The sequence below is a fragment of the Metarhizium album genome (assembly GCF_000804445.1).
Source record: "Metarhizium album ARSEF 1941 chromosome Unknown scaffold_1, whole genome shotgun sequence".
In the NCBI taxonomy this organism is placed as follows: Eukaryota; Fungi; Ascomycota; class Sordariomycetes; order Hypocreales; family Clavicipitaceae; genus Metarhizium; species Metarhizium album.
The window spans coordinates 2,782,902-2,809,004 of NW_024467575.1; the positions used below are offsets into that span (position 1 = coordinate 2,782,902).

General features: G+C 56.3%; 8 protein-coding genes across 8 annotated transcripts; 4 read left to right on the forward strand and 4 right to left on the reverse strand.

Annotated features, from left to right (window-relative positions):
• Positions 1-611: 611 nt before the first annotated feature.
• On the forward strand, positions 612-2,354 carry MAM_00796 (calcium/proton exchanger; the record flags this gene model as incomplete). The annotated part of the gene is made up of 5 exons (XM_040819595.1): positions 612-834; positions 948-1,159; positions 1,237-1,467; positions 1,535-2,102; positions 2,170-2,354. 5 exons carry the CDS (start codon positions 612-614, stop codon positions 2,352-2,354), a joined length of 1,419 nt encoding a protein of 472 aa, XP_040682860.1.
• A 375-nt stretch (positions 2,355-2,729) lies between these two features.
• On the reverse strand, positions 2,730-5,560 carry MAM_00797 (small nucleolar ribonucleoprotein complex subunit Utp14, putatrive; the record flags this gene model as incomplete). The annotated part of the gene is made up of 3 exons (XM_040819596.1): positions 2,730-2,846; positions 3,027-5,069; positions 5,132-5,560. The coding sequence occupies 3 exons, from the start codon at positions 5,558-5,560 to the stop codon at positions 2,730-2,732; spliced, it is 2,589 nt and encodes an 862-aa protein (XP_040682861.1).
• A 294-nt stretch (positions 5,561-5,854) lies between these two features.
• Positions 5,855-7,362, forward strand: MAM_00798 (Heme A synthase/Protoheme IX farnesyltransferase; the record flags this gene model as incomplete). Its single annotated transcript, XM_040819597.1, has 2 exons — positions 5,855-6,210; positions 6,258-7,362. The coding sequence occupies 2 exons, from the start codon at positions 5,855-5,857 to the stop codon at positions 7,360-7,362; spliced, it is 1,461 nt and encodes a 486-aa protein (XP_040682862.1).
• Positions 7,363-7,931: 569 nt separating this feature from the next.
• Positions 7,932-9,972, reverse strand: MAM_00799 (uncharacterized protein; the record flags this gene model as incomplete). Its single annotated transcript, XM_040819598.1, has 2 exons — positions 7,932-9,288; positions 9,356-9,972. 2 exons carry the CDS (start codon positions 9,970-9,972, stop codon positions 7,932-7,934), a joined length of 1,974 nt encoding a protein of 657 aa, XP_040682863.1.
• A 3,667-nt stretch (positions 9,973-13,639) lies between these two features.
• On the reverse strand, positions 13,640-14,842 carry MAM_00800 (carboxyl-terminal proteinase; the record flags this gene model as incomplete). Its single annotated transcript, XM_040819599.1, has 1 exon — positions 13,640-14,842. The coding sequence occupies one exon, from the start codon at positions 14,840-14,842 to the stop codon at positions 13,640-13,642; it is 1,203 nt and encodes a 400-aa protein (XP_040682864.1).
• A 2,035-nt stretch (positions 14,843-16,877) lies between these two features.
• MAM_00801 (heterochromatin protein one) lies at positions 16,878-18,081 on the forward strand (the record flags this gene model as incomplete). The annotated part of the gene is made up of 6 exons (XM_040819600.1): positions 16,878-16,887; positions 17,063-17,255; positions 17,310-17,352; positions 17,415-17,494; positions 17,580-17,949; positions 18,019-18,081. The coding sequence occupies 6 exons, from the start codon at positions 16,878-16,880 to the stop codon at positions 18,079-18,081; spliced, it is 759 nt and encodes a 252-aa protein (XP_040682865.1).
• Positions 18,082-22,303: 4,222 nt separating this feature from the next.
• Positions 22,304-22,987, forward strand: MAM_00802 (uncharacterized protein; the record flags this gene model as incomplete). The annotated part of the gene is made up of 1 exon (XM_040819601.1): positions 22,304-22,987. One exon carries the CDS (start codon positions 22,304-22,306, stop codon positions 22,985-22,987), a length of 684 nt encoding a protein of 227 aa, XP_040682866.1.
• A 903-nt stretch (positions 22,988-23,890) lies between these two features.
• On the reverse strand, positions 23,891-25,109 carry MAM_00803 (sucrase/ferredoxin domain containing protein; the record flags this gene model as incomplete). The annotated part of the gene is made up of 2 exons (XM_040819602.1): positions 23,891-24,628; positions 24,792-25,109. The coding sequence occupies 2 exons, from the start codon at positions 25,107-25,109 to the stop codon at positions 23,891-23,893; spliced, it is 1,056 nt and encodes a 351-aa protein (XP_040682867.1).
• Between the last annotated feature and the right edge of the window lie 994 nt (positions 25,110-26,103).

Sequence of the window (26,103 nt, forward strand, 5' to 3'; positions counted from 1 at the left end):
CGTGACTCCGTATCCGGGTATTTACCCATTGACATCCATGACTCTATGCGGCGTTTGTGACTTTTCTCTCGCCACCTGCAATTGCATTGCGTGTGTACACATAGCATCTATTTCCACGCCGTACCGGGTACCAAGTTCCGAGTAATAGCAGGTACGCTTTAATCATGGATTCATTTTGCTCTTCAACCTCTCTCTGCCCCTGGCTGCCTGCTCCCTGTCCAGACTCGATAGACTCGCTCCATGCATCGTCGCGCGCCCCGGCCGCTTCCGGTCGCCGCTTCTCAGCTTGGTTCACGCGAGCTCTACTAGTATCTACCACTACGTCCTTGGCAGGCGCAGTCGCGGCTTGGCGTCTTGTGCGGTGCTGGCAGGAGCGCCTTGGCCTACGTTCCTCCTTCTCCTCTCAGGCTCCAGGGCGCTCTCGACCGACCGACCAACCCCAAGGCTGGGTGTGTGTGAAAATCGAGAAGCTGCTGCGTTCAATTTTTTTTTTTTTTTTTGAAAATTTTTCTCTTTTTGGTCTCTTCAAAATCGGCCGTCGATTTGTGCTAATCCACGCCTGCTTTGCCCATGCCGCAGTCAACCAGTCGTACAGACAGCTCCGCCGCCAAATGTCTTACAGACCTTCGCCGCGTGCCGACGAGCATACACCGCTGATCAACGGCGACTCTGCTGCATCGGCTCAGCCCGGCCGTGATGCGCAGCGCCAGCGAAAAACCGGCCTTCGCGCCTTCCTTTTGGATACCGTGCATACGCCTGGAACCGACAGCGAATCGTTTGCCGTGCGCAGTGCCGCGCATGTCTGGCATGCCACCAAAGCAACTCTCCTTAGCAGTGAGTCTCCTCAGTACCATCGAAACTTGGCCTTTGTATCAAGTTGATTGCTCGCCTCATCCTTTCTCTCATCTCCCATCTATTCTACCGCTAACCTGCACATGGTGCAAAAGATTATGTCAATGTCCTCCTCGTCACGGTTCCTATCGGCATCATCGCTGGCGCCTTCAACTGGAATTCAACCGCTGTCTTCACCATCAATTTCTTCGCCATCATTCCTCTTGCCGCAGTTCTCTCTTTTGCGACCGAAGCAATCGCAGATAAGCTGGGCGATGCCTTGGGCGGCTTGCTGAACGCGACATTTGGCAACGCTGTGGAGATGATTGTATGTGCCCTTTGTGTGCCGCCGCCTCTGTCCGAGGAAACCATCCTGACGAAAACTCATGCTTATTGTCTTGAAAGGTCAGCATTATTGCTCTCAAGGATGGCCAGATCGAAGTCGTGCAGTCATCAATGCTCGGCTCCATCTTGTCCAACTTGCTGTTGGTAATGGGAATGTGCTTCCTTTTCGGTGGATTGGTCCACCGAGGTGTCAATGGAGGCGGCACCGAGCAGTCCTTCTCTGGCGCCGTCGCCCAGACGACATGCTCCCTTATGGCACTGTCATCCGCCTCTCTTGTCATTCCTGCAACCGTGAGTGATGCATGGGCCAGTCAGATTACAAGCTCAAGGCCTTGTGTTGCTAACTGCGTCTGTGTAGCTATACGCTGTACTATCTCAGAACGGATCAGAAGACAAAAACAGTAGCATCCTCATCCTGTCAAGAGGCACTGCCATTATTCTGCTGCTTCTTTACGTCATGTACCTCGTTTTCCAACTCCGAACTCACAGCAACCTTTTCAGACCAAAAGCACAGCAAGATCAGCAAGCATCCCAGTCTGACCAAGAAGCCAACATAGGACGTGTTTCTGCCACCATGGAAGCCCAGCCCGAAGAAGAAGCAGACATAGGGCCTGTTGCTGCTACTATAGTTTTAGTTGTTGTCACCGTTCTGGTGGCCATTTGCGCCGACTATCTCGTTGGAAGTATCGATGATATTGTCGAGAAGGCGAATATCAGCAAGGCCTTTATCGGTCTGGTACTCATCCCTATCGTTGGTAACGCTGCTGAACATGTCACTGCCGTGGTCGTGGCTCTCCGCGACAAGATGGACCTGGCTATGGGGGTCGCCATTGGCTCCAGTATCCAAATTGCTCTCGGTGTCACTCCTTTCCTCGTCATTGTTGGATGGATCATTGGGCAGCCCATGTCGTTGCACTTTGAGACGTGTAGGCTTGCTCCCTCCTTGGAACCCTTGTCATCAAAAAATCAACAAATGCTAATTCCCATGTCTAGTTCAAACCGTCTCTTTTGCTGTCTCGGTCCTTGTCGTCACATACACTGTCCAAGATGGCAAATCCAATTATCTTGAAGGAGCTATGCTTTTGGGTCTCTACATCATTATCGCCGTCGCCTTCTACGCCACGCCCAGCGACGCTTTTGACGGGCACTTGCCTCAATTGCTTGGCAAATCTTCATGACGAACAGTCCCAAAAATGCGTACAAGGTCGTTGTGTGAATTTATTGGCCACAACACCTAGGTCTTGGGTTTTGCGTTTATTGTACCAAAATCTGTGTATTTTTATTGACAAAATCGGTGTCGGGCTCCAGGGACCAACTTTTGGCCAGTCATTGGCTCCACGACGCCTTGTCTAGCTCGCTAGACGGGTTTTGCTTTGTGGTTTTGTCTTGTAACACGACGGACTGTGTTTGTCCCACGGCGTCGAGGAATCGACTTGTATTTCTTCCCAACCACATGTTCGCCATGAAATGCACCCCCTTCTATATATGTCGTCTATAGGTGTTGTCATGAAACAACAAGCCATGAAAGATTAAATAAAACTATTGCCATCCGACTAGCCTAGGCAGTCGGCTTCGACATTGGCGTAATTATGCCCTGCTTCATCAGAACCCTTGGCTTCGTGGTATCCTGGAATCTCTCCTTGGTCATCCATTCCGGCCCAACGGGCAACCTAAGAGACCGTTCGTATTGGGCCCTTGATTCAAAAGGATGGGGGAGTTGGGACGCGAGATAGCGATCGTTCTAAGCTCAGTTTTATTTTCCGTGGCGTTAGTCGCTTCCCAGACAAGGACGCAGTAGCATGGAAAAGGGAAGTGGGCAATGCCAGTTCAGGGAAGGGAGGATGTTGTACCTTTTTGACCCTCTTCTCGTTGATAATCACCCTGTCCAGCTTGGCGTCCTTCCGGTCCTTCCTCTTGATGCCCTCTACCCTTGTGAGGAAGCGCCCCTGGTGCCTCTTCTTCTCGCGGGCGCTGACGCCGTCGCCGACCCAGGATCCCCAGCCCGGAAGGGTGTTGTCAATGACTTTGTCATCGTCTGCTTGCGCCATGTCGTCCTTTTCGCGGGCGAACTCGGCGACGACGTCGTCGCCTGCGAAGGCGCGTGCTACGAGGGCGTGGTCGCGGACGGCGAGGGGCATGTGCTGCTCTGCTTCGGAGGTTTCTTCGTCGCTGTCGTTGCTGTTGCCGTTCCCGTTTCCGTTGCCGTTGCTGTTGCCGTGAGAGGGTTTTGGCTTGGGCTGTGAGGCGACGAGGACATTGGCGGTCAAATCAAGGTCTTCGGCGCGTAGGGGGTAGGCTTTCCTGCGCCGCGTAGAGCTGCGCGACCAGGCGCCCGTTGTGGAGGACGGGGTTTCTTCTGGTGGGTGCGTTTTGGTAGCGGCGGCGGCGGTGTTTTTGCTGATGGTGATGTCGACGTCTGTGTCTTGGGTGCGTTTGGGTGCGCGGGCCGAGGTTTCGAGGGCGGGTTTGGCGCATGCGTCTGCGCTGCCGTAGCTTCTGCGGCCGACTTCACGGTCGGCTTGCGCGTCGGAGGAGGAGTCTGCGGCGTCGCCGTCGAGGTCGCGGAGGATTTGACGGATCGTGTCGTCGTCTGCTTGTTTCCGGGCCGCTTCGGCCTTTTGCATGAACTTCATGCTCATTAGCTTCGTCAGAGGCTCCCCCTCCCCCTCCCCTTCCAGTTCCCTTAGCTGGCGGCGGAGACGGTCATCGTCGTCGTCATCATCATCGCCATCGCTGCCGGAACTGCTGGTTGCATCCGAGTCAGAGTCGCCGTGGACGCCGGCCTTGCCTTCTTTCCGTCGGCGGAGCTCTTCGTCCTTCCTGGCCATTTCCGCCAGGCCGGTGCGGAAGTCGTCGTCCCAGAGGGCACGCTTTGTCTTGGATCCAATCTTGGCCCATTTGCTCTCCTTGTGTCGCAGGCCAACACGTTCCAGCGCGCGCCGGCGGTCCTGCGCTTCTCTTTCCTCTTCGGAATCAATCTCTCCAGCTTCGTCCATGGCTTCCTTGGCGGCTATTTCGTCACGTTCCCGTTGTTTTCGGTGAACTCTGTGGTAGGCCTTGCTCTTGATCTTCTTGATGCGCTTGGCTCGCTTGGCTTCCCTGGAGTTGAGTTCTCGCTCCATTCGTTTTCGCGCCAGGGCTTCGTTTCGCGACAGCATGTTTCCCTCCTCATCGTACTCTCGGGGCTTGGGCTTGAGTTCCTTGTTCATAGAAAGGCCGCTCTGCTCCATGATGGACATGACGGCAGACTCGAGCTCATTGCTGGGCTTGGCTGAGCTGAGAGGCTGAATCTCCGAGGTATCTAGGCCGGCAGTGGGCGAGTTTTGAGGAAGCGGAAACACGAGGTGTTCGGCCCTGCGGTTTTGCTTGACGGTTTCCGTCCATCTGTCCAGGGTTTCATTGGTCTTGTCGTATGCAACGCTTCGGTCCAGCCGACCTTGCTCACGTCGAGATAGTGGCACGGCCAATTTTTTGGCTGCACCTGGTCGCTTTTCCTTGGCCTCCTTGTTCATCAGCTTGAGTGACTTCTTCATCAATGGGTCCTTCAGCCCAGAAAGGCCCAGGTCCCCGAGAGATAGCTTCTGCCCGGCGCTCGATTTCGGCTCGTCGTCGTCAGCCTTGTCGCCGGCGTACTGTGAAATGAGTCCCTTTAATGCATTCAACTTTTCGGCATCGGCTGCAGCACCGTCGTCGTCATCCTCATCCTCCGACTCGTCCTCGTCCTCGTCCTCGTCCTCTTCCTCTTCTGAATCCCCAGAGCCAGGTTCGTCATCTGCCTGTGGCTCGTCGTCTGATTCTTCTTCCCACTGATCCAGAGCGGTCGCCAAATCAATGGCGTCCGCGCCGAGCGTTTCGCCTTGGTCATCACACGAGTCGTCTTCGGGATCATTGTTCTTGTGCGCAGTACAATCATTAGCAAAACTCTCGGTGAAGGTGCAATTGCCTAGCAACCTACAGGCTTGGACTTGCTTCCCCGGAACGAGTACTCCTCAAATTTCTCGTTGTCGCTGTCTCCAAATGCGTCGTCGCTCTCTATTTCAGAATCGTCGTCGTCGTCCCTCAACCCTCCCAGGCGCCATTCATTGCCTTCGCTGTCGCTGCCATCCTCGCCGCCGCCGTCGGCTGGTGATGGACCCTTGGCCTTCTTTCTTCCGGGCTGTTGTTTCTCGTCTTCGTCTTCGTCTCGCCCATGTTTTCTCTCGATTTCGGCATCGAGTTCCCTTGCTCGCGGCGTTTTCTTCTGTTTCTTGGGGTACATATCCTGGGCAATTCCAAAGGCATTGAGCGCATTCTTCTGCGACCTCGCCTTGGAGCTCTTCTTCCCGCCCGCTTTGGTCTTGGGCGCGGCGGCAAGCGGCCGGCCATGCGATTGTCGCCCCGGCATGCTGCTCGGAACGAGTGGCCGTCCTGTTCTTGTGCTCGTAATCGTGAGGACGATTTCGGATTTCGGTGGCCGGTAGTAAGAAGGGCCTTGCACCACTTTTCTGCCGTCTGTAAAAGAAAATTGGGCGGTGAACGGCGGCCGATGCGCGGTTCCACTTTTCAAGTCGGCGGTGGACCCGTCGGATGAGTGGGAGACCCGACCCCGGGGGGGAGGCTTCGATGATGGACGTGACTTTTCCTCTCTGTTGCTCGTCGACCGTCTGCTTGTCGCTGGATACCAGCACGGCAAGGCAAGATGAACCCCATTATCCCAGGAACAAGGCGACTGGCTCTGCAGGTTCCCTCCAGGTTCTTCGCCTGCAACCAATGCCTCCGACAAACCACACCAGCGCCACAACCACGCTTCGTATCGCGCATTCTGAACGGCGTGCGATTTCGAAGCTTTGCCGATGCGAAGCCCGCGACGTCGCTGGGAACGCTGGCAGACCGTGTTGCGTTGCGATCCAGATCTCCGCACGCCCGGGAACTTGCCAAGGCGGCTGTCTTTCCCAAAACAAACCCCAAGAGTGTGGCATATTGGTTGATTGGCAGCGCCGTCAGTGTATTCGGCATCGTTGTCTGGGGAGGTCTGACGAGGCTGACCGAGTCTGGGTACGCATGGCATGTTCACCTGATGGATGTTCAATGATTCCCCACAGCCACGGTCCGTCTAACGATGAATTCAAACGCAGACTTAGCATCACCGAATGGCGCCCCGTCACCGGTTCGCTGCCCCCGATGTCCCGAGCAGACTGGGACTCCGAGTTCGACAAATACAGAGCTTCGCCGGAGTTCAAGCTTCTCAACCCACACATGACCCTTGGCGAATTCAAAAAGATCTACTTGATGGAATGGGCACACCGCGTCTGGGGCCGCCTCATCGGGCTGTCCTTTGTTCTGCCTACCGTATACCTCGTTGCCCGTCGGAGAGTCACCACCAAGATGGCCTTCAACCTCGTCGGCATATCCGCGCTCATCGGCTTCCAGGGTGTCATCGGCTGGTGGATGGTCAAGTCCGGCCTGAGGGACGACTTGTTCGCGCCCGGCTCGCACCCTCGCGTCTCCCAGTATCGCCTCACCGCGCACCTCGCCACCGCCTTCGTCTGCTACTCGTGGATGCTCCTGTCGGGCCTGTCCATCCTCCGCACACGCCGCCTCCTCGCCGACCCCAAAGCCGCCGCCTCCGCGCTTCGGGCCCTCCAGAACCCTGCCCTGAATACCTTTCGCCGCTCCGTCTTTGCACTCGCAACCCTCACCTTCATCACCATCATGTCTGGAGCCCTGGTCGCCGGTCTCGACGCGGGCCTCATCTACAACGAATTCCCCATGATGGGGGTGGGCCTCACGCCGCCGAAAGCCGAGCTCTGGGACGAGTTCTACTGTCGCAAGGCAGACGGCTCCGACCTCTGGTGGCGCAACATGCTCGAGAATCCCAGCACCGTTCAACTGGACCATCGCATCCTCGCCGTTTCGACCTTCTGTGCCATCCTGGCCCTCTTCGCCTACTCCCGCACGGGTCGCGTGGCTGCCGCTCTGCCCAAGGATGCGAAGAAGGGGGCCAAGAGCTTGGTCCACCTTGTCTCCCTGCAGGCCGCCCTCGGCATCTGCACCCTGATCTACATGGTGCCGATTCCCCTGGCCGCAGCCCACCAGGCTGGCAGCCTCGCCGTCTTGACAGGCGCCCTGGTCTTGGCGCACAGGCTGAGGGCACCCAGGCCTACATTGCGGCTGATTGAGCAGCGGTTGAAGAAGCTCAAGGAATAACTTCCTAGTTGGGCGAGAAGTGAAGATGTACTACCAGTGTTGTATATACAAAGACCGAAGCAGCCGCGTTGCGCCGCGAGACGCGTGCGCACAGGTCATGGCCCGGCTCAGCATAGTCTCTCGGCTCAGTTTTTCTCTAGACTTCCATGTATCCTACAAAATAAAGTGTGTTTGCATTAAAGTCTTTGGTTCTCATTGACATGCGTGCCCCCTCGCCCGATGTGCAGACGGACCGAATTCGGAGAGATGAAAAAGAAAATAGAAATGAAGGCCTGAGAATTCCAACCGAAAACTTTTGTTCTTCGTACTAACACATCACAGGCAGTCGCACAAGCCGCTACAATGGAAAAAAAAAAAGAAGAAGAAGAAAAAAAGAACTCCTTAGTCATTACAATGTCCGCGACTCGTATAAAATGGGCGTGTTCATTCAACTTTTTGTTTTCTCTGTGGCTTTTCACCCCGACACCGGTTTGAACATTATTCCTCAAACACGTCTCCCATGGTCAAAGATGTTCTCCCCTTGGCTGTCCCTTTGGTCGTCTTGCTATCATGTAGTCGTCAATGACGCGTCATTGTTCCATGTACACATCTCCACGTACTTGCTGCATCACGGGCAAGTCACTGCCATGCATGTGATTCCTCTGCATTGCCCTGTTCATATTAGGCATTGACCTGGCCACAGTCATGGCTGGCCGGGGAACAGGACTCCCTGCTCCAGTTTGCATCACGAATTGCATATCTGGTGTAGCGCCTTGTTGTTGAACGGGTCTCCGCGTCCGGGGGGCTTCGACGGTCGCGGTTTGTTCCACTGGTGCGTGTGCCGGTTTTGTTGGAGACGTGTTCATGATGACGAAGCTGTCGTCGTCTTCCATCTCGGCATCCGCATCTTGATCACTAGAATCGTCCCTCTCTCCTCTTTCTCCCTCTTCTTCCTCTTGCTCGGCCATCGATGGTGGCCCAGTCGTGCTGGCGGTTGGGGCTGTGTGTTCGCTGACGGGCTCGGACGCACTAGCAGTAGACAATCGCGCTCCACTGCTGGGTCTGCCGGCTTGGATCGGAGGTTGGTGATGCTGTTGTTGTTGCGTCGTCTGAGACGGGCCTTGCGATTGCGACTGCGACAGACTACTGAAATTGACTGGTGCTTGAGGTGGTTGGTCCAATGGCCGTTGTGCACTCATCCCGCCCGACGTTACACGAGCTGACATAATTACGTTCTTCCACCTTTCAATCGACTTGGCGACAACCGTTGCGATATCCAGATGGTGGTCCTCCATGTCGAAACCGACGCTCTTTCCACCCTTCACACCTTGCTCATACGCATAGCTTATCACATCGCGATCTATCGGTATGGTCGACGGTGACAGGGGCTTGGATTCGCGGGGCTGCTGCAGACGATTCAGCTGATCAACCTGCATCTTCAAGTTTGCATTCTCTTGTGTCAACCGATGCTGCAGCTCCTTCATTGTTTCCATTTCCTTGTGCTTCCTGCCAACTCCGCGCGCAAGTTCTAGAATCCAAAGCTCCTGTCGACGCTGCCCAGGCAGCGAATCCCACACAGTGTATGCAGACTGCAGATGTTCCTCCACCTGCCTCTCCAGATTTCCCGCCACTTTCCCGGCCTTTTTTGCCGCGTCGCGGGTGTCCTTTTGCAGATTCCCCTTGGGAGGGTAGGCCAGTTCCTCGGATGCCGCTGTTGTGGCAGCTGCACAAGTCACTCTCCAAGCTCTGAACTCATTATCGAAATACGACTGCAAGGCCTTGAATTCCCGCTGTCCCGGGGATTGCACAGACCAGGACGTAGAGGTGGGATGCTGCGTGGAGGAAAATAGGGTCGGCGGCGGGTGCAGGCATTGCAATGTGAGAGCGGGAAAGTCGAGGGAGAGTGGATCGAAGTCGAACGGCATGGAGCTATGATCAATGTGTCGCCTACGACTGGTTAGAGGGCAAATCTAGGAAGCCGACTCGTTTTCACACGGGATAAACAGACACGTACTTGGCCGCTCTCCACGAGCCCAGGAGCTCTCTCAAGGCAAGTTCTGCAGCTCGAGCGGTGTCCATGGCGTCCGACAGCTTCTGCTTCACGTCCAACTGGGCCTTTTGAACTGCTTGCTTGCTTAGTGTCGGCTGGATTCCCGGTCGTTTCACTGCCTCTGGCCCAGCATCGCCATCCCAAGAGCCCCTGGGGGATATATTGTTGATGACACCAGTAGCTTGCCACCTTGGAGAAAAGGGGAACTTGCTGACAGTCGAGTCGGCTGCATAGGTGCCGTCTTTTGGTGTGGACGCAGCACCGAGAGACTCAACGTCTCGGTGGGATGTTTCGCGTTTCGGAACAGGCTTTGGTGTTCCAGCTGGAGTCGAATCCTTGCGCGCACCAAGAGAGCCACGGGCTTGCCGCCTCGTGATGCAACCTCGCATTCTTCGAATGGCCTCGACATCGTGTACGCCATCTGGCGGCTTGGGATTCTTTTCCTTGATGTAGAGGTCGAGATGCCGGCCGAGGGACGAAGAGGTAAAAGCTTGCCTGCAATAGGGGCAATTCTTGTCCTTGGGCGCACTGAGCTTGGCAGGGGTCGTTTCGGATTTTGGGGACGCCATATCAGTTCCCATGGTGCGTGGCCAGCGGCGAGCGAGCTGGTTGGTGTGGAATTCGAGGAAACAGGGGCTGAGGGGTCTGAGTGCGACGAAGGTAGGGCCGGTGGCCCGGAATGTGTTGTTATATCACCAGGATGTGAAATTGTCAGAAGCTCGTCGCAGCCAAATTGAAGAGCCGGGCTCCTGCCATGGAGGTGTTTCCGGCGGCAAGCATAAGGAGCGTCTTGTGCACAGGTTAGAGAATTAAGAAAGGGGGGAGGTTGATAACGAACGTGTCTGGTACGTGTGGGGGGAAGGAGACGGCACAATAAGCTCCAGGGCTGGTGAGTAAAGGAAGTTCTGGAGTCGTCCAAGTTTCATGCAAGGCCACGGACAAGAGAAGTCGGCTGTCAAAGGCCTGCTGCTGCTCTCATGTGAGAGAGAGACGGCAGGCAAGAGGCACAGGTTGGAACAAAAGAGCGAGGGAGTGAAGGATCGCGGTAGGAGCCGGCACGATTTTTTTTTTTTGATTTTTTAATTTTTTCCCCCTTCTTTCCCCCCGTAGCAAAAAGCTGTCGTTACGAACTCAGGGGGTGGAACCGGACGGGCTCTCGGATGGGGAGGCGGAAGGGGGGGCGGATGGGGAGACCAAGTACCGGGACGGGGATGATTGGGGACCTGGCTAGGTAGTAGGCACTTGTCCACCTGCGACCGACGACATTGAACGTAGGCAGCAGGCAGACGGCAGACGGCCCAGCGCGAGAACCAGTCGATGTTTGCCGGGGCCACTTATTTTTGCGCTCGACTTCAACTTGGAAAGGTCAGCTTTGCGTCCATCATCGCAGTCGTTTTGCGCCCTGCTGGAACTACCAGGTAACTACCATCACCCACCATCAAGCTGTGCCACGGACCGCTCTTCACATGAACTGACGGCCGTTGTTCAGCCAGCACCATTGGACCCGGATCCGAATTCCAAGAGAACAACAACGTCAGCAAGTTCGAAAGAAGAGTCCATTCGACGCCTATGTACGGATACCTCGTACCGAGCACGGGATATCGATTCGCATCTAAGCCGGATGCGACGCCAATGCGCGCCTACAAGACCTCCTGAGTGAAGGCTCATAAACCGATTTGGCCGTGGGCTCGGCCTCTTGATGTCCAAGACAAAAATGTACCTGTCGATTTCCTTGAGATGGTGCTCATTGTGACGCATGGAGTCACCTATGCGGCAAGGTCTACCTGTGCCAAAGCTGCGAAAGTAGTTGAGCATGCCGTGTTCCTCGAACTCGAAGCAGACATGGACAGCCACGCGTAGAGCTCGACACTTGACCCTTTTTTTTTAAAAAAAAAAAAAAAAAAAAAAAAAAAAAAAAAAAGAAAAGCAAGACGATCACTGCCGTCCCCCTCATCTCACTTCAACGTTGCAGCCCATCAACCAGCTTACTCGTGCCTGTACTCCAGCTCTAGCACTCCGTATCAGGGTTCAGCCCGCTGCGTTCTGGTTCTGGGCAGACGTGCCGTGCCATTGGCCCATTTGCAAGATGCTCCCAGTGTAGAAGGACGGACGGACGCAAGCACGCACAACGCAGCCCTTGAGGTCTTCGCAGTCAGAGCAGCGAAGTGCGGCAAGTACTACTCCAGAGTAGACGATGCAGGCGCTGGTCAATCGGTATTTGTCATCAAGAAACATGGCCGTCTCCAGCTCTGCGAGGATGGACAGTTTGGTGCTCGCGACCAAAGAAGATGAGATAGACAGATGTCGTGCCTTGACTCGTGGGTCAATTTGGGCGTCGCATGGCCTCGCACGCTACCATATGTAACTACCTAACTGACACCTGCGTAGCATCACTGTCACTACCCCGAAATTCGTGCTTGTGTTGCCCGTGATGCTCGACTTGCATGCATGCATGCCCTGGCGCTCCAGGACCGTCGGCACAGACGTTGGGTTGGCGTCAACGCGCTTAAGGCCCTAGCGCCAGCCCACGGTCGCACGGAGTGCCGAGTACTCAGTACCGCGACTTGGCGTCTGGCGTCTGGCGTCTGGCGTCTGGTGCTCTTTCCCACCCAGCAACAGCGACCTTGGACCCGCGTAGGTTTCCACTAATGGGGAAATCACTCTCCTCTCTGACCAGTGACGGGCGCCTTCCGCCAAAGGTGCCAGCGGTTGGCTGTCTTGGGCCACTCCCTGACACCCAAGACTCTCATGACTCCTTACTCACTGCATACGACACCAACCGACACCGAGCCGCCGAGTGTAAAAGTCCAGGGAATCAGTGCGCTTGCAACCTCGCTCAGGGCCCTTCGGCGAGATTCGAGAAGTGGCGCGGCGCTAACGTCGCTGGGCTTTCAAGCTGCCTACCTCGACCTGGGTAAGTGTCCAGTCCAACCTTCTGCCCGTTGATCACTCCATCTAATTGCATTCTACCGCAAGGCCTATTGGTCCGTCTGTCTGAGTCGAATCCCCTATTTGCTCGTCTGCCAATTCGTTATATCCTCAGGTTGGCACCAAGGCTTGTGAGGCTGATCGCGGACAGCCAATCCGTTGTGGCGGCGCCCGAGACGCTCCATACGTCCTTTTGTTGTTGGTGTGTTGGCTGGATGGTGAAAACAGGGTCCGAGATATGGCTGCCAACACACACGGCCTTTGCCCAAGCCGAGATCAACAGAGATTCGCTCAAGGCCATGGCATGCCCTGCGGGGGGGTATCCGAGCCGAGAGTTCATTAGCCCTAGTGTCTCTCCTTCCGCTTGGCTCTGGTTCGTCTGATTGTAGGCGGCGGATCTTCCGGACCTGGCTAAAACGTGGACAAGGTCCGGACGGATGTCAGTCTTGGGCATTTCCATGCTACGAATGGGTCCTGCTGATGATTGAACTATTTTTTTTAGAACGCTTCCGTGGCCGGCGAATATCTCTTTTTTTCTCTTCCAAATTAGCAGCTGTTGTTAATAGACGTAGCTCGTACCCAACCTTGACAAAAGGGCAAAGGGTAAAACGAAAAAGGGAAAGGCAACCTCGGACCCCATTATTTACGCCAAACCAAAAGTATCCAAGCTTCAAGGAAGGAAAATGAACACTGGCGGGGCCTGCTCGTCGGTGAACGGGCCGACGCCCGGGCCTTGTTACCGGTTTATCTTGCCCTAGTTCCACAGTCTCAGCTCTGATTGACTAGTTTGGCAGAAGTTTGGGGATGTAATAAGAACCAGCGACCAGCAGATGCTACTACGTAGTGGCTATGGTGGTTCAACGTCCATGGATGGCACCGACCGTGCTGGTACCATCGAGTAATAAGTGTCATGCGTTATCTACATGAGGTGGCCGTTGAGAGGCGTGGCCAGCGTCAAGACGTGACCCCAGCCATGTGCGCCCGGCCCCAAGCCACCGCTTAGTAGTGTACACGTCAAACGAATGCATGGTCAATGTTGAATAGTCCAATGCACGAAGAGGGTCTAGAAAGGGCCAGGCCCTCCTCTGTCATGCTTGATTGGGGCCGCTTTGCCATGCATTATGCGTTTCGTTCTGCGTTATGCCTATGCGTTATTATTTCCAAACACAGCAGTATGTAACCACCAAGAGGCCAAAAAAATCTCAAGCATGCGCAAAACCCGAGGGCACCACCGAGCGTCCCGCTTCCTCCTCGTTCTCGTCGTGTGTCGCATTCAAGTCGTATCCGTGCCGGGGCCGCACAACAAGCCAAGACGGCCTACTAGGCGCCGACGACGCCGCCGGCCCCCGGGCCCCCAATGTAAAAGTACGTGCCCCAGTCGGAAGACGAGTTACACGCCGGCAACAGGGCGTACCTGGTCTCGTCGCTGACGATGAGGTGGCCGCTGCCGTCGTAGTCGCGCGCGCTGTCCGCCGTGTCGTAGTAGGCAATGCTCCTCAGGTAGGCGGCCGAGCCGAGCCCCGCGTCGGGGAACTCGCCGCTGCCCATGTCCGAGGTGGTCAGGCCGTCCTCGCCGTTGTAGACCTCGCCGTAGAAGCTGATCTGGTCGGCGTGGTGGTCGAGCGTGTCGGTCGGGCTGACGCCCCGCGAGAACAGGCCGCCGGGGTAGTAGCCGACGAAGCGGCCGAGCGTGTGCAGCCACCAGTTCCCCTGGTAGTAGTAGAAGCCGATGTCGGCCTCGTAGCGGGCGCCGCGGACGGCGGCGAGCGGCGCCAACGCGACGCCCGGGTACACGACGGGGTCGTACTGCACCCAGCCGGCGACGTCGCGGTTCCAGCCGCACACGTAGTCCCCGTACGACTCGTAGTTGTTGGTCGTGTAGAAGGAGAAGAGGTGCGGCGCCGCGCCCTGGTCGGGGTAGTTGATCCACCCGGCCTCGACGGTCTGGCTCTTGGGCGGCGTGCCGGCGTGCGCGGCGTCGTTGCGGACCACGGCCGCCTGGAGGAGGGAGAAGTCGGAGGCGTGCTGGACGAACGCCTCGAAGAGGCTGTACGTCGCTGTGCCGCCGTGGTTGTCGACCGTCTGCGCCGTGCTGGCGTACCAGTGCCTGCCTTGGTACGAGGGGGGGCCGCCGGACAGAGCCGCCGCCGCCGCTGCCGCTGCCGTCGTGGCGTTGTGGTCGTCCGGCCGGGGGGGCTGTTTCATCGGCTTGGTGGGGCCGCGGGCGCGGAGGATCGGCACCGTTCCTGCCGGCCCCGGGTCCGAGGGCCTGATGGCTTCCACCATGGCCGCGTCCCGCCGGCTGGGGGCGCGCCTGAGGAGGGGCCGCGGCGGCGGGCTGCTGATGGCGGTGCCCTGCGACGAGACGGGCACCCAGTCGAGGGTCTGGCCGTCGGGCGTGGTTGTGCTCTTGACGATGGGCAGGCCGTGGCGCGGCGGCGCGGCGGGGAGCGGTCCCGGGGCCGCCAGGTCGACGAGGGCCAGGCCGACGAGGGCCAGGCCCGGGAGCTCGCAGGGTTTCATGGCTCTGTGGGGGGGTACGAGTATATGATGTGGGCTTTGTATGTAGATGGATGTTGATCGGGAGGCCAGGTATAGAAATGGAAAACTTGCATGCCGAGCCGTGTGTTTTTATATCCTCTGTTCCGGTCGTTTTGTACAAACGTCGTTTCCGCGCTGGCAGATGATTCCTTTCTTTTCTTTTCCTTTTCTTTTTTTTTGCGTCGTGACCTCGACTGACGTGCTGGCCACCCGAGAAGCCGCAGCCTGACCCTTCGTAGTTCGCCCTGGAATGGTCAGGCCACGTACGGATCGAACATCCCGAGGTGATCAAGGCTCGCTTCTCTCCATCTGCCCGTCCGGGAACGTTGGCAAGAATATGTGCTCCTGTTGTCGCGTCACGCCGCCTTTGCCCCATGGGAAATCATGACGCACGTGTAGCCTGCGAATCTGGACTACTTCTGAGATGAGAGTCTACGTGGGTGGAATGTCTACCAGGCGAAAGAGCATTGGCATGTTTTACACCGGCCTAGTGCATCTAGAGATGGGCGGCTTATGCAGCGCCATGGACTGGAATGTGCTAGTTAGTCACGATGGGGTGCAAATACCCCATGTACCCGTATCTCACCAAGTGGATTTCTCCGTAGCTGAATGACCAGTCTTCCGGGGTCAAGTCAAGTCCAGTGAACAAAGGGTTTCTTTGGGGTGAATTTCTTGGGCCGCAAGTTGCATCATGTTTCACCTGCGCCACGCTCACGACGCAACGTGCGCCTCGTGTGTAGTTAAAACTCGACCCACAAGCTGACGACTATGAAGAACATTGCGAATGACAGGACTGCGTGGTTTTTTTTTTTTTTCCCGAAGCACCCGTAACGTGGGGAGCCGTTGCCTTGTTCTTGTGCAGCTATGTAGTCCTATCAGACGGCCTCTTCGGTCTGAACCAAGCCTGTCAGTCACGACAGCCAGGCACAAGTGACCTGTCAATGATAGACATGTCATCTTCTCAAGTAGCTTGTCGACCCTCTCTTGGATGGCGCAAGTAGAGAAAAACGACCACGGATTATACTTGTCGTGTAAAGGGAAATTACTACCGTTAGAAGCATGCGTCGACCAACCTACAGTCTCGCCATGCTGGCACAAGCTCCATCTGGGAGACAATTCCTCTCAAAGATGCAGATGAGCTGCTTGACTTAAAGCGTGTGTGTGTGTGTTTGTAATTATTTAGAACAATCGATCCGGCGTCCCGTCACCGCGGTCGGTAGTTGATATACTGTCTGGAGGCGTCTCGCAAGTCAGTCAAGACGGACATTTGGCGACTCCGCATTGTGAGCAGTGCAGTTATCTTGGAAGTGCCTCTCCAGCACGAGGTCATGGGTCCATCAACGAGCGCAACCCCTAGTGCAAGAAAGTTCGAAAGTTCTGAGATAGGAACTGCGCGGCAACAGATGGTGGCAGATTTGTAGCCATTCATCCATCAAGTTGGGACCTGAAGCTGAAGGCGACCATCACTCTCTGCACGCCGCAGCCAGATTCTGATCCCTGCTTCCCATGTAACTTACTTCTTGGCAAATGACTTGCAAAAGGGCACGTTGCGTATCGATTCGTCTCCCATGTGAGTTGGCGTCTGAAATAAAAGGAGTTGTTGTTCTATTAAGCACGCTTTTCCATCGCAGGCAGTTGAGAGAGCCTTGACTGCCTGGTGAATGAGCATTCCACAGGCCACACAGAATCCTTGGAGACGCACCGCGGAAAGTTAATGCTCTGACGATGCGGAACTGGTTTTCTCAACCGTCCCAGACACGCATCTCATATTCTGTGGCCATCCAAGGTAGGAGCCGCAGCGCACGTGACATGCGCGCCTCACCACCACCTCAGCCTCAGCCACCTGTGGCTTGCTTCTCCACCAAGTTCAACTGGTCAGTCCAAGTCGAGCGCGTCTGCTCAGAAAACATCGTGCGAGAAGCCTGGGTTCAAGCACGCCGATTGGCGACAAATGCGCGGCCTCGTCTCTCTACAACCACTGAATCGACTCGTGGGAACCCTCCGCAACTCAGCAGCAATGCCTCCAGGTACGCGATCCTTTGGCAAAAGACAAGTCTGCGCGCGGGGTGGATGGTGCTCCTTGGCCCATTCACCCCATCGCGGCTCTGGCTCGAAGCTCTTTGCTCGCACGCCGCCGTCGCCAAGCCGACGATTGGTGATGATGCGCTGCCTGTGTGTTTCATGCAACTTACGGTTCTGTAGCACTCAGCGACGATGAGACTTCGGACATGGAGCCGCAGGCGACGACGACGCGATCCTCCCGAAGCTCGCGATCTCTGGCCGACAATGCACCCGGCGCGAGGAGCGACGACGAAGAAGGACCTGTGGCTGCTAATGGCGGCAGCGAGGTTGACGGGGAAGACGATGAGGCGGACGAGGATCTCGAGGAGGACGTGTATGCACCGTCCGCTCTCTCACGGCAGGGGATGTTTTGCTGACGCGGACCTAGGTTCATCGTCGAAGCAATCAAGAGCCACATGATTGATGAAGATGTTGGTCGCGGAAACAATCCCCAGGGTACCTTGTGCACAGTTTCTAATGAGGGCGTCAACAGGGCAGTCTCCGGTTCCAGGTGAAGTGGGAAGGCTACGAGTCCAAAAAGGACTTGACGTGGGAGCCTGAGGAGAATCTGGTGTGAGTACATGCATGATGCTGCGACTGCGACTGCGGGTGAGGCTGCGAGCGACGATCTGCAATTGGATGACTAATCTGGCCGCAGAGAATCGGCGCAGGAGATCCTAGACGAGTACTTTCGCAGGTTTGGTGGGCGAGAGAACATTTTCAACGAGACAGAGAAGGCGGCAAGGGGGAGGAAGAGAGGCCGAGCAGCCTCAAGCGCCGGCGCTGCGGCGGCGGCGACGACGACGGCCAAGCGATCGCGAAAGAATGGCACGCATCCTCGTGATTCGGCACCACCTGCCAGCGCCAAACCGTGGCAGCCACCTGCGGGCTCCTGGGAAGAAGAAATCGCCACGATTGACGCTTGCGAGGACGAGGGAAAAGGCAAGCTTGTCGTCTATCTCATATGGAAGAACGGACAGAAGACGAAGCATGAGACGTCTGTCATTTACAAAAAGTGTCCCCAAAAGGTACGTGCGGCGGCCACGTCGGACGCCCGACAGGCAGAAGAAATGTTGCCACGACTGACGCACGGCCAGATGCTGCAATTCTACGAAAGACATGTCAAGATTATTCGAGATGATGACAAGACGGCGGCGTAGAGGTGACTCGGGGAAGGGGAAATGGATGGCCTGACGTGGTCGGAGTGGGCGAGAGCAATCCGACTCGGGGGGTTTTTTTTTAATTTATTTATTTTTCTTTACCTGGACTGGACTGGCTTGTTGGGTGTGGACAAACCATAGTTGGGTGCTCGTCAACGCCGGCTTTATCTGAGCAGACCATTGGGTTGGTCTTGTGCGCAACACGTGCTCTCATACTGCACGAAGCATCTCCATGGCGAACACACAGGAGTAAAGGAGGGGCCTTGGCAGGCAGGAGGAGCAGCATAGGGACAGGGCAGATGGAATGGCGGGCTCATTTGGGGCGATGAAATTGTTCCAACTCTCCAAGACCAAAAACATGCTGTGAGCTGCTCGGAGTTGCTGGAGCGAAGGCCGGTGCGGAATCCCGTACTCCGTACGCAGAAATAAAAAATCAAAGTCGACTTGGGTCTGCAGGCAGCAGCAGGTTTGCAGGGGGAGGCAGGAGGCAGGGGGGAGGCTGGGGCTGGGCCGGGCTGGGGCTGGGGCTGGGCTGCAGACGCGGCTGGGGCCCTGCCCCACGTCTGTCATTTACAAAAAGTGTCCCCAAAAGGTACGTGCGGCGGCCACGTCGGACGCCCGACAGGCAGAAGAAATGTTGCCACGACTGACGCACGGCCAGATGCTGCAATTCTACGAAAGACATGTCAAGATTATTCGAGATGATGACAAGACGGCGGCGTAGAGGTGACTCGGGGAAGGGGAAATGGATGGCCTGACGTGGTCGGAGTGGGCGAGAGCAATCCGACTCGGGGGGTTTTTTTTTAATTTATTTATTTTTCTTTACCTGGACTGGACTGGCTTGTTGGGTGTGGACAAACCATAGTTGGGTGCTCGTCAACGCCGGCTTTATCTGAGCAGACCATTGGGTTGGTCTTGTGCGCAACACGTGCTCTCATACTGCACGAAGCATCTCCATGGCGAACACACAGGAGTAAAGGAGGGGCCTTGGCAGGCAGGAGGAGCAGCATAGGGACAGGGCAGATGGAATGGCGGGCTCATTTGGGGCGATGAAATTGTTCCAACTCTCCAAGACCAAAAACATGCTGTGAGCTGCTCGGAGTTGCTGGAGCGAAGGCCGGTGCGGAATCCCGTACTCCGTACGCAGAAATAAAAAATCAAAGTCGACTTGGGTCTGCAGGCAGCAGCAGGTTTGCAGGGGGAGGCAGGAGGCAGGGGGGAGGCTGGGGCTGGGCCGGGCTGGGGCTGGGGCTGGGCTGCAGACGCGGCTGGGCCCCTGCCCCACCCAACCCCACCGCCAACGCCGACGCCAACGCCAAACGGTCGCCAGCCATCCCATTATTGACTTTCGACTTGCTTGGGCTTGCGCAGAATCCCGGTGGCAGGGCAACCAGGCGCCTTCTATATGAGCAGACACGCACGCACGCGGCAACCGCACGCGACGCCTCATCTCCCATCCTGCTTGCTCCCAGAGTCAAAGTGCGTTCCAGCTCGCTCGCCGCTTCGTCCCATCCCGTCCATTCCAGAACTAGTCCACGGCGCGCACCAGAGAAGAGGCCACGGGACCGTGCTGTCCTGTCCTGCCCGCCGCGTCGCCGCCCGCGAATAGCTTCAGCGCAGCCGGCCCCACGTGCGCTCCGAAACCTCGGACACGCGCGCCGTCGAGCTGCAAGCAAACCCTGCAAAAGAACGACAAGAAAGATAAAATTCAAATTCAATAAAAAAAATAAAAAAAGCACACCCTCCGGGCCAGAGCCGACCGCCACGCCACGCCACGCCACCATGGTGCAGCGCAACCACGTCATCGCCATCATCATCATCGTCCTCTTCGTCCTGCTTTCCCTCATAGCCTTCGGCATCTGGAGGTTCGTCCGCGTCGTCAGCAGGCTCCTCCCCCCGCAGACGAGCGAGAGCAGCAGCAGCGGCTCGGGGGACATAGTGGACTGACGACGGCGCCGGCGCCCACGCCCACACGCATCCGGGGGAGCGACGCGCGTGCGGCCCCTTGATGGCGGGAGCGCACGACGCCGCCGCGCCCGCCCTGCGTCCGTGTCCGTGTCCGAGTCCGAGTCCGAGGCGGCCGTTTGCGAGGCGGTGCCGCGAGCGCATCTGATCCATCTGTGCCTGTGCGAGCCGAGACGGGAGCGGCATCACTTGGGCCACGCCATCCACGCATGTACGTGGTGGTCCAGACGGGCTGGGCGGTGGAGGCAACGGCTCTGTCCGTGGTAATGACGTGATGAACCACATTTTCAGCATCTAGCTTCGCATCTTTGCGCCGGCCGTTCTGGCGGACCAGGGTTATTTAGGGGGGGAGCTTCCGTGGCGTGTTGGGGAAATCTTTGCATACATACGTACATACATACATGCATACATACATACATGCGGGTTGATTGAGTTTGCAGATGAGGTTTGACATCAGCGCCGCAAATGTCGCGGGAATGTAGACTGACTGGGTGGAATACATGGAATACACGGAATTTAAATGCGTCAAGTAAATAGAGAGAGAGACTGGTCCGCATTCTGTAGTGCGCGTCCCATACCACCATGCTGTCCGTCCGTCCGTCCGTCCGTCCGTCCGCCTTGCTTGCATTGTTCGTCAACCACGCTTCCCTGCAACAAAGGCACCCGGGGTGGTGGGTACGCCGCACTTTTGTTCTGACCTAGACCTTGTCACAGAACAAGGAGAGCCTGTTCCTTTGTTGTTCTGTGATAAAGGAAGACGGCTTCCTCCCGTGTATATGACAAGCTGCGTCATGACGGAACTCGGCCCGCTGCCATGTCTGTCTCTTTTCCGGCCTTGCTCCGTTCGTCCCCTTTTGCGCAACCGTGCTGCTGCACCTGCTTCGCAAGCCACACCCTGACCATGTCGATTCCTTGATTCCATTCGTCGTTTGCCGTTGTCTTTCTTTGGGCGGCAGCTCTTTTCCTTTTCCAGCACCCAGGACCCATTCATCCGTGCCTCGACGCAGAGCCGGCCCAGTCCGGCCCGTCTGCAAGCACGTTCCCCCTCGTAGACCGTCCTACCAAGACTTTTTCCTTCTTCTCCGTCGGTTCAGCCGTGGCCGAATCAGATAGGGCACCCGGGTGCGTTGGGAGCTGCCTCTGCGGCCTGATGATGCGAGACGGCGTGCAAGTCCCGCAGAGAAAGGGGAAGGCGACTGCAGTGCGCCGCGGGCGGTTTACAAGTCCACCACGTCGGCAGCGCTTGTTTCCGACTTTTCTCTCAGTCGCCGCGTCGTGGCGGGGGAGCTATACGGCCTCCTTTCGTCTTTCGTTTCGTTGCACACGGTTACACCTCACCACGCAGTTCAGAGCACGCCACCTTGGACTACATGGTTGCTGCCATGCATAAGCATACACAACAAAGAGAAGAAAGGGGGAAGAAGGAGAGAAAAACCGAAGGAAGGAAAAGAGAAAAACAAAAGAAAGAGAGAGAGAAAGAGAGAGAGAGAAAGAGAGAGAGAGAAAGAGAGAGAGAGAAAGAGAGACTGAGAGAGAGAGAGAGAAGCCTAGGGAGAAGAGAAAAGAAGAAGAAAATTCCCTCCTATTTCGTCAAGACAGTAGTTTCCCAACGTCAGCCACTTGAGAAAGAGAGGGCACATCACACGCTTCGTTGAGAGGGCCCCCAGTTCACGAGGCATCGCTTTGTCATGGCGAGAAGATGCCTCGTTCTCCAGCGTGGTGACTGTTCTCTCTCTCTCTCTCTCTCTCTCTCTCTCTCTCACTCACTCACACTCTCTCTCGCGCGCCCCTTGTGCCAAGTCCTTTTCGAGAAGCTCTCTCGCAAAAGCAGCCCTGGAGAGCGTGCAATCTTCACTGCTGACCACCTGCAGCAGCATCGTCAGGCTGGCACAATGGCAACAAGGCTTCCTGTGCGCTTCCTCTGCGTCTCTTCCAGTCCCGTTTGCCGTCTGTTCGGGAAGAGATTCGCCAAACTCCACGGCCCCCTCCCCGACTCCCCTGATAGAACACTTGTGATACTTCATGTTTTCCCCCCACCCAAGCGCCAACATGGGAAACGTGCACTGGTGGTCTTCTCTCGTTGTTGGTCTGCCATGGATGCGTATATATGTGGCCTTGCGCCCCGAAGTCGAGTTCGAGATGCGCTTGCCTCTCCTCGCTAAGCGTCTCTCTCTTCTCCCTAACGCTATCCGCTGCAAACTTGTCTCCCGGCTCCTTTTCGCCCTCGACAACAAACCAACGTTTTGCCTTGCGCAAAATGTCGCAAGCACCTCCGACTCCCTTTTACCCCTCCAGTCAGGCCACACAGAAGACACCGCTGAACATGCCCCAGCTGCCTTTGTACGAGTCGGCATCAACCGCATCTGAAGACGAAATGAACTACGAGGGGAGCCAGGCCGCGGATCCCCCCACGCCTCAGCCTTCTCGCGCGTCGTCTGCGTCTGGCCGTCATGCCTATCCGGAGCCGGAGCCGGATGAAGAGCTCGACCAGCTGAAACGAGAGCATGAGGAGCAAGGCAGAAAAATCCAGGACAGGTCAGCCAAAAGGGTCAACGACCTACACGTCAAAGCCGCCCGGGACGTTCAGGCCTTGCTGGACTGTGTAGACGCAACTCGTGCACGCCTCAAGGACTGCCCTGTCAGCTTTTCTCTGACTCTGGCCACGGCCCAGCCGCAGCAAACCGTTCGCAGAGACGGCTACGACGGAACCTTGGACGCAGTGTCCCAGTTGCTGCAACGCTGCCGCACGATATTGCAAAACCCGCAGGCTGAGCCGGCTGAGCCGGCGGACTTGGAGCTTCTGACTGCTCCCTTCCCCATGAATGAACAACAAGACATCGCGCAGCTCGTGGCTAACGCGTGCTTAAACTCAAAAAATGATGAGAATTGGCCGTGGGACAACAACTACCAGGGAAATTCTTTCTGTGCACTCCCACAATGAAGATGGGCCTGTTTTTGTCCTGTCCTGTCTTGTCTTGTTTTGCCTCTCCATCTCCATCTCTTCCTTCTCTTGCTTGCAGATTCAGTCAATACAGTCGTCTTGTTCATCTGTTCCAATTCTCACATACTCCAGTGAAAAAGTCTGCCGTGCTGCCTGCTCGCCACGTCCCTGAATCTTGCAACTTCCGCTGCCGTATGCAGTATGAAGAGGGGAAATTAAATCGTCCTTGTGCAGGATTGGTGAAATTCCGACTATGCCGCACATTGTACTTCTAAATTTGAAGCGTATGGGTGCCCTCCCACCCCCCAAAAAAAGTAATCGAGACAGTGTTCGCACCTGTGCGCCCTCTGATTACAGGATAAGAGTACTGTAATGATGCCTTCGTAATCGGACGCTCAACCTGCCAAGCTGCTCGGCCGAGGGTGTGAGTTTTATAACCAACGAGAAATCTAGCCTTCGCAGAAAAGAGAGAGAGACTTATCCACTCAATGTCCAACGTCTGAGGTTGGACAAGAGCCTTGGACCGTAGATGATCCGCCCGTCTGATGGCGCCGCTCCGTAACCTCTTTTCCATGAGCCGCTCGCACATCTGCCGACTTGGTTAGCAGGAATAACCTGAATGTTGACCTTGTTTCAGACATCAAAGGTGGACGGACCTTGTATATGATCTGTGGGCCGCCAGTTCTGAGATGTTGGTTGTCCCGCGGAATCGTAGTATAGTTAGTGTCAGCGTCGCATGTAAACCTTTGTAGGAATTATATGGCGCTCCCGTGCAACGCTGTCTTGGTATCTATCGCGACGTTTTGTTCCCACACGCTGTCTCGAATCAGCTTCTCCGCCGCCGCCGCCTTGTAGTATTTTGTCTTGATGGTGCCACGTCCCGTTTTGCTTTTTTCCCCCCCATTACCAACTCGTCAGGCCCTTGACTCTGTCAAAACCACCCCGTAGTTGACTCTCCGGTTTGACCAGCTTTCCCTTCAGAACAGTATATCTAATCAGATTCTCACAGTCCTCGGGTTTTACTCTCGCTAACCAGATGCCCTGCGCGGCACCAACATCGGGCCTGCCATCATCGCCATTCGAGAGGCCATTGGTACCGTTGGAGCTTCCATTTACCCCGCTTGGATGCGAATGTGCCCTTGTCTCTCCAACGTCATCTTGTCCAAAAGCATTCGGTCTCCGGTAAATCATGACGTTGGCAGAATACTTGTGTCCGCCGACATGGTTGATGAAGTAGATGCCGACGCCGCCCGGTCTCTCGTCGTGAAGATCACGATACAGCCCCAGGGGTCTCAAATGACGTTCAAACTCTTTCCTTAGTAGCGGCGCGCTTTGGCCACATCGGGCATCTCGTGTCTTGTGGCTGCACATCAGAATGACGGCGCTATGAGGACAGGCTCTTGTTCCTAGGACGGGAACGTGGGTATCTAGACTGGGCAGAGACCGCGGGAAGAAAGGGGGTGTGAGCGGCGACACGGTTGTCGGCGCCTTGTTGATGACTTCAGTGATGAGAGTGGTGACGTTGGTTGGGTGGACGTTCTCCACGAGGGTGAAGGCAGGGAGTAGGAGAACAGTCGTGGGTTGCGAGTAGTCGCTTGTGTCGTCTGGCGTGGGCATATTTGATGCCGAAAGCATGAGTCTCTGCAAGAAGCGTCAGCCGTGGCTGTCTCCAAGAACGGTGTCGTGAATATGAGATGGTTCCCCATCTCAGAGTGAGGACAACGTCTGGGGCCTCAACGTCCATGGCTTGGGCGTGTTGAACTCTGGCACCACCGCAACGGCAGAGATACAAGTAATTACTCACCCCATTACTTGGGCCTTCCGCTTTGCTAATGGCCTCCATGACACTCCCCTTCTCATCTCCCACATCTCTGACCCAGTCCGTCTTCCCCGTACCCACCAACACATGTGTACTCCACCCCTTGACCTGCCCATACAGCACATCCTCCTCATCAACCTTGAACCCCCTCGGATACCGTATCGTGCAACTATCACAGTCGTGCAAGCACTCCTCCCCGTCCTTGTCTGGGTCCGTTTTTTCGAACAGCTGGTTGTAGGCAGGCGTGGGTGTCTTGCCGCCCCCAAGGACAGACGACATGAGTGATTTGAGCGAGACGGCCATTTTCTGCTTAACGGGCATGCGCGGCAGGGCGAGAGATGGGGTGACATGGGAGGGAGAAAAAGAAAAAGTAGCGAAAAAGGTAGCCCAGGGGTTTATACGGAGAAGTTTGGAGGATAGCATGGGCCGCTTCGGATTTGCTTTTGGGGAGGGGGATCAAAGCAAAAAACAAAGGCCGGGCCGAAGGGTTCCTTGTCGAAGATCGCGGCCGCCGATTTGGCGAGCCAAAGGGGCTGTGGCCCTCGGGCACAAGAGCCTGGCAACTCCCGTCCCAATAGGATTGGGTTTCGCCGGGCAGGGAGTAGTAATGCATCGATGGTTGGAAAATTCGACGTCGGGACGACGTGGGATGGGAACGGTGGATGGTGGGGTTTGGAATGACCAGCCAGTGACGGCAGCCTTTTCAGTCGTCGTGGGGTCAAACCAGCTCGAGTGGACAATCGAGGAAAGTGCCAGCCAGCTGCGCTCCGGATTCCGTTATCAGATCCGAGAATCGCCTACCGCCTGCCTCGTGCTGCAGTCATGTGTCCTTTCTGCCACAGCCCGGCTTCTTCCCGCTCCACTCTCCGCGCGAGTTTTGGCCCCGTGTGTCTGTGCTGCTTCGAAAAAGCCGCGTATCGCCGAGCCTCGCTTTGTCGCTTTATCAGATCCGTCCCTCATCCATCGCCACCCCGCTCCGGCCACCTGAACCCTGCGCCTTGCATTCCGTGTGACGGCACAATATGAATGCATCCCCCGTATCCGTACTGCATCTTCCCTTGCTCGCAGGCAGCACCGACCTGGAATCCATCATTGGCCGTTCAAGCCCCATCTGTCCGCCTATGCCAGCATGTATCCAAGATCAAGATCGACCTTGCAAGCGACAAGGTGTGGAGGCCGCCAGAATTCATCAGGCCAAGGGTGTGTTTTGGCTTCGTCATTAGATCCAACCACTACGCTGTTCGTAGCCGTTCGACTGACCCCTCAAAACGCTTGTCACGGCCCAACTCGGCTACAA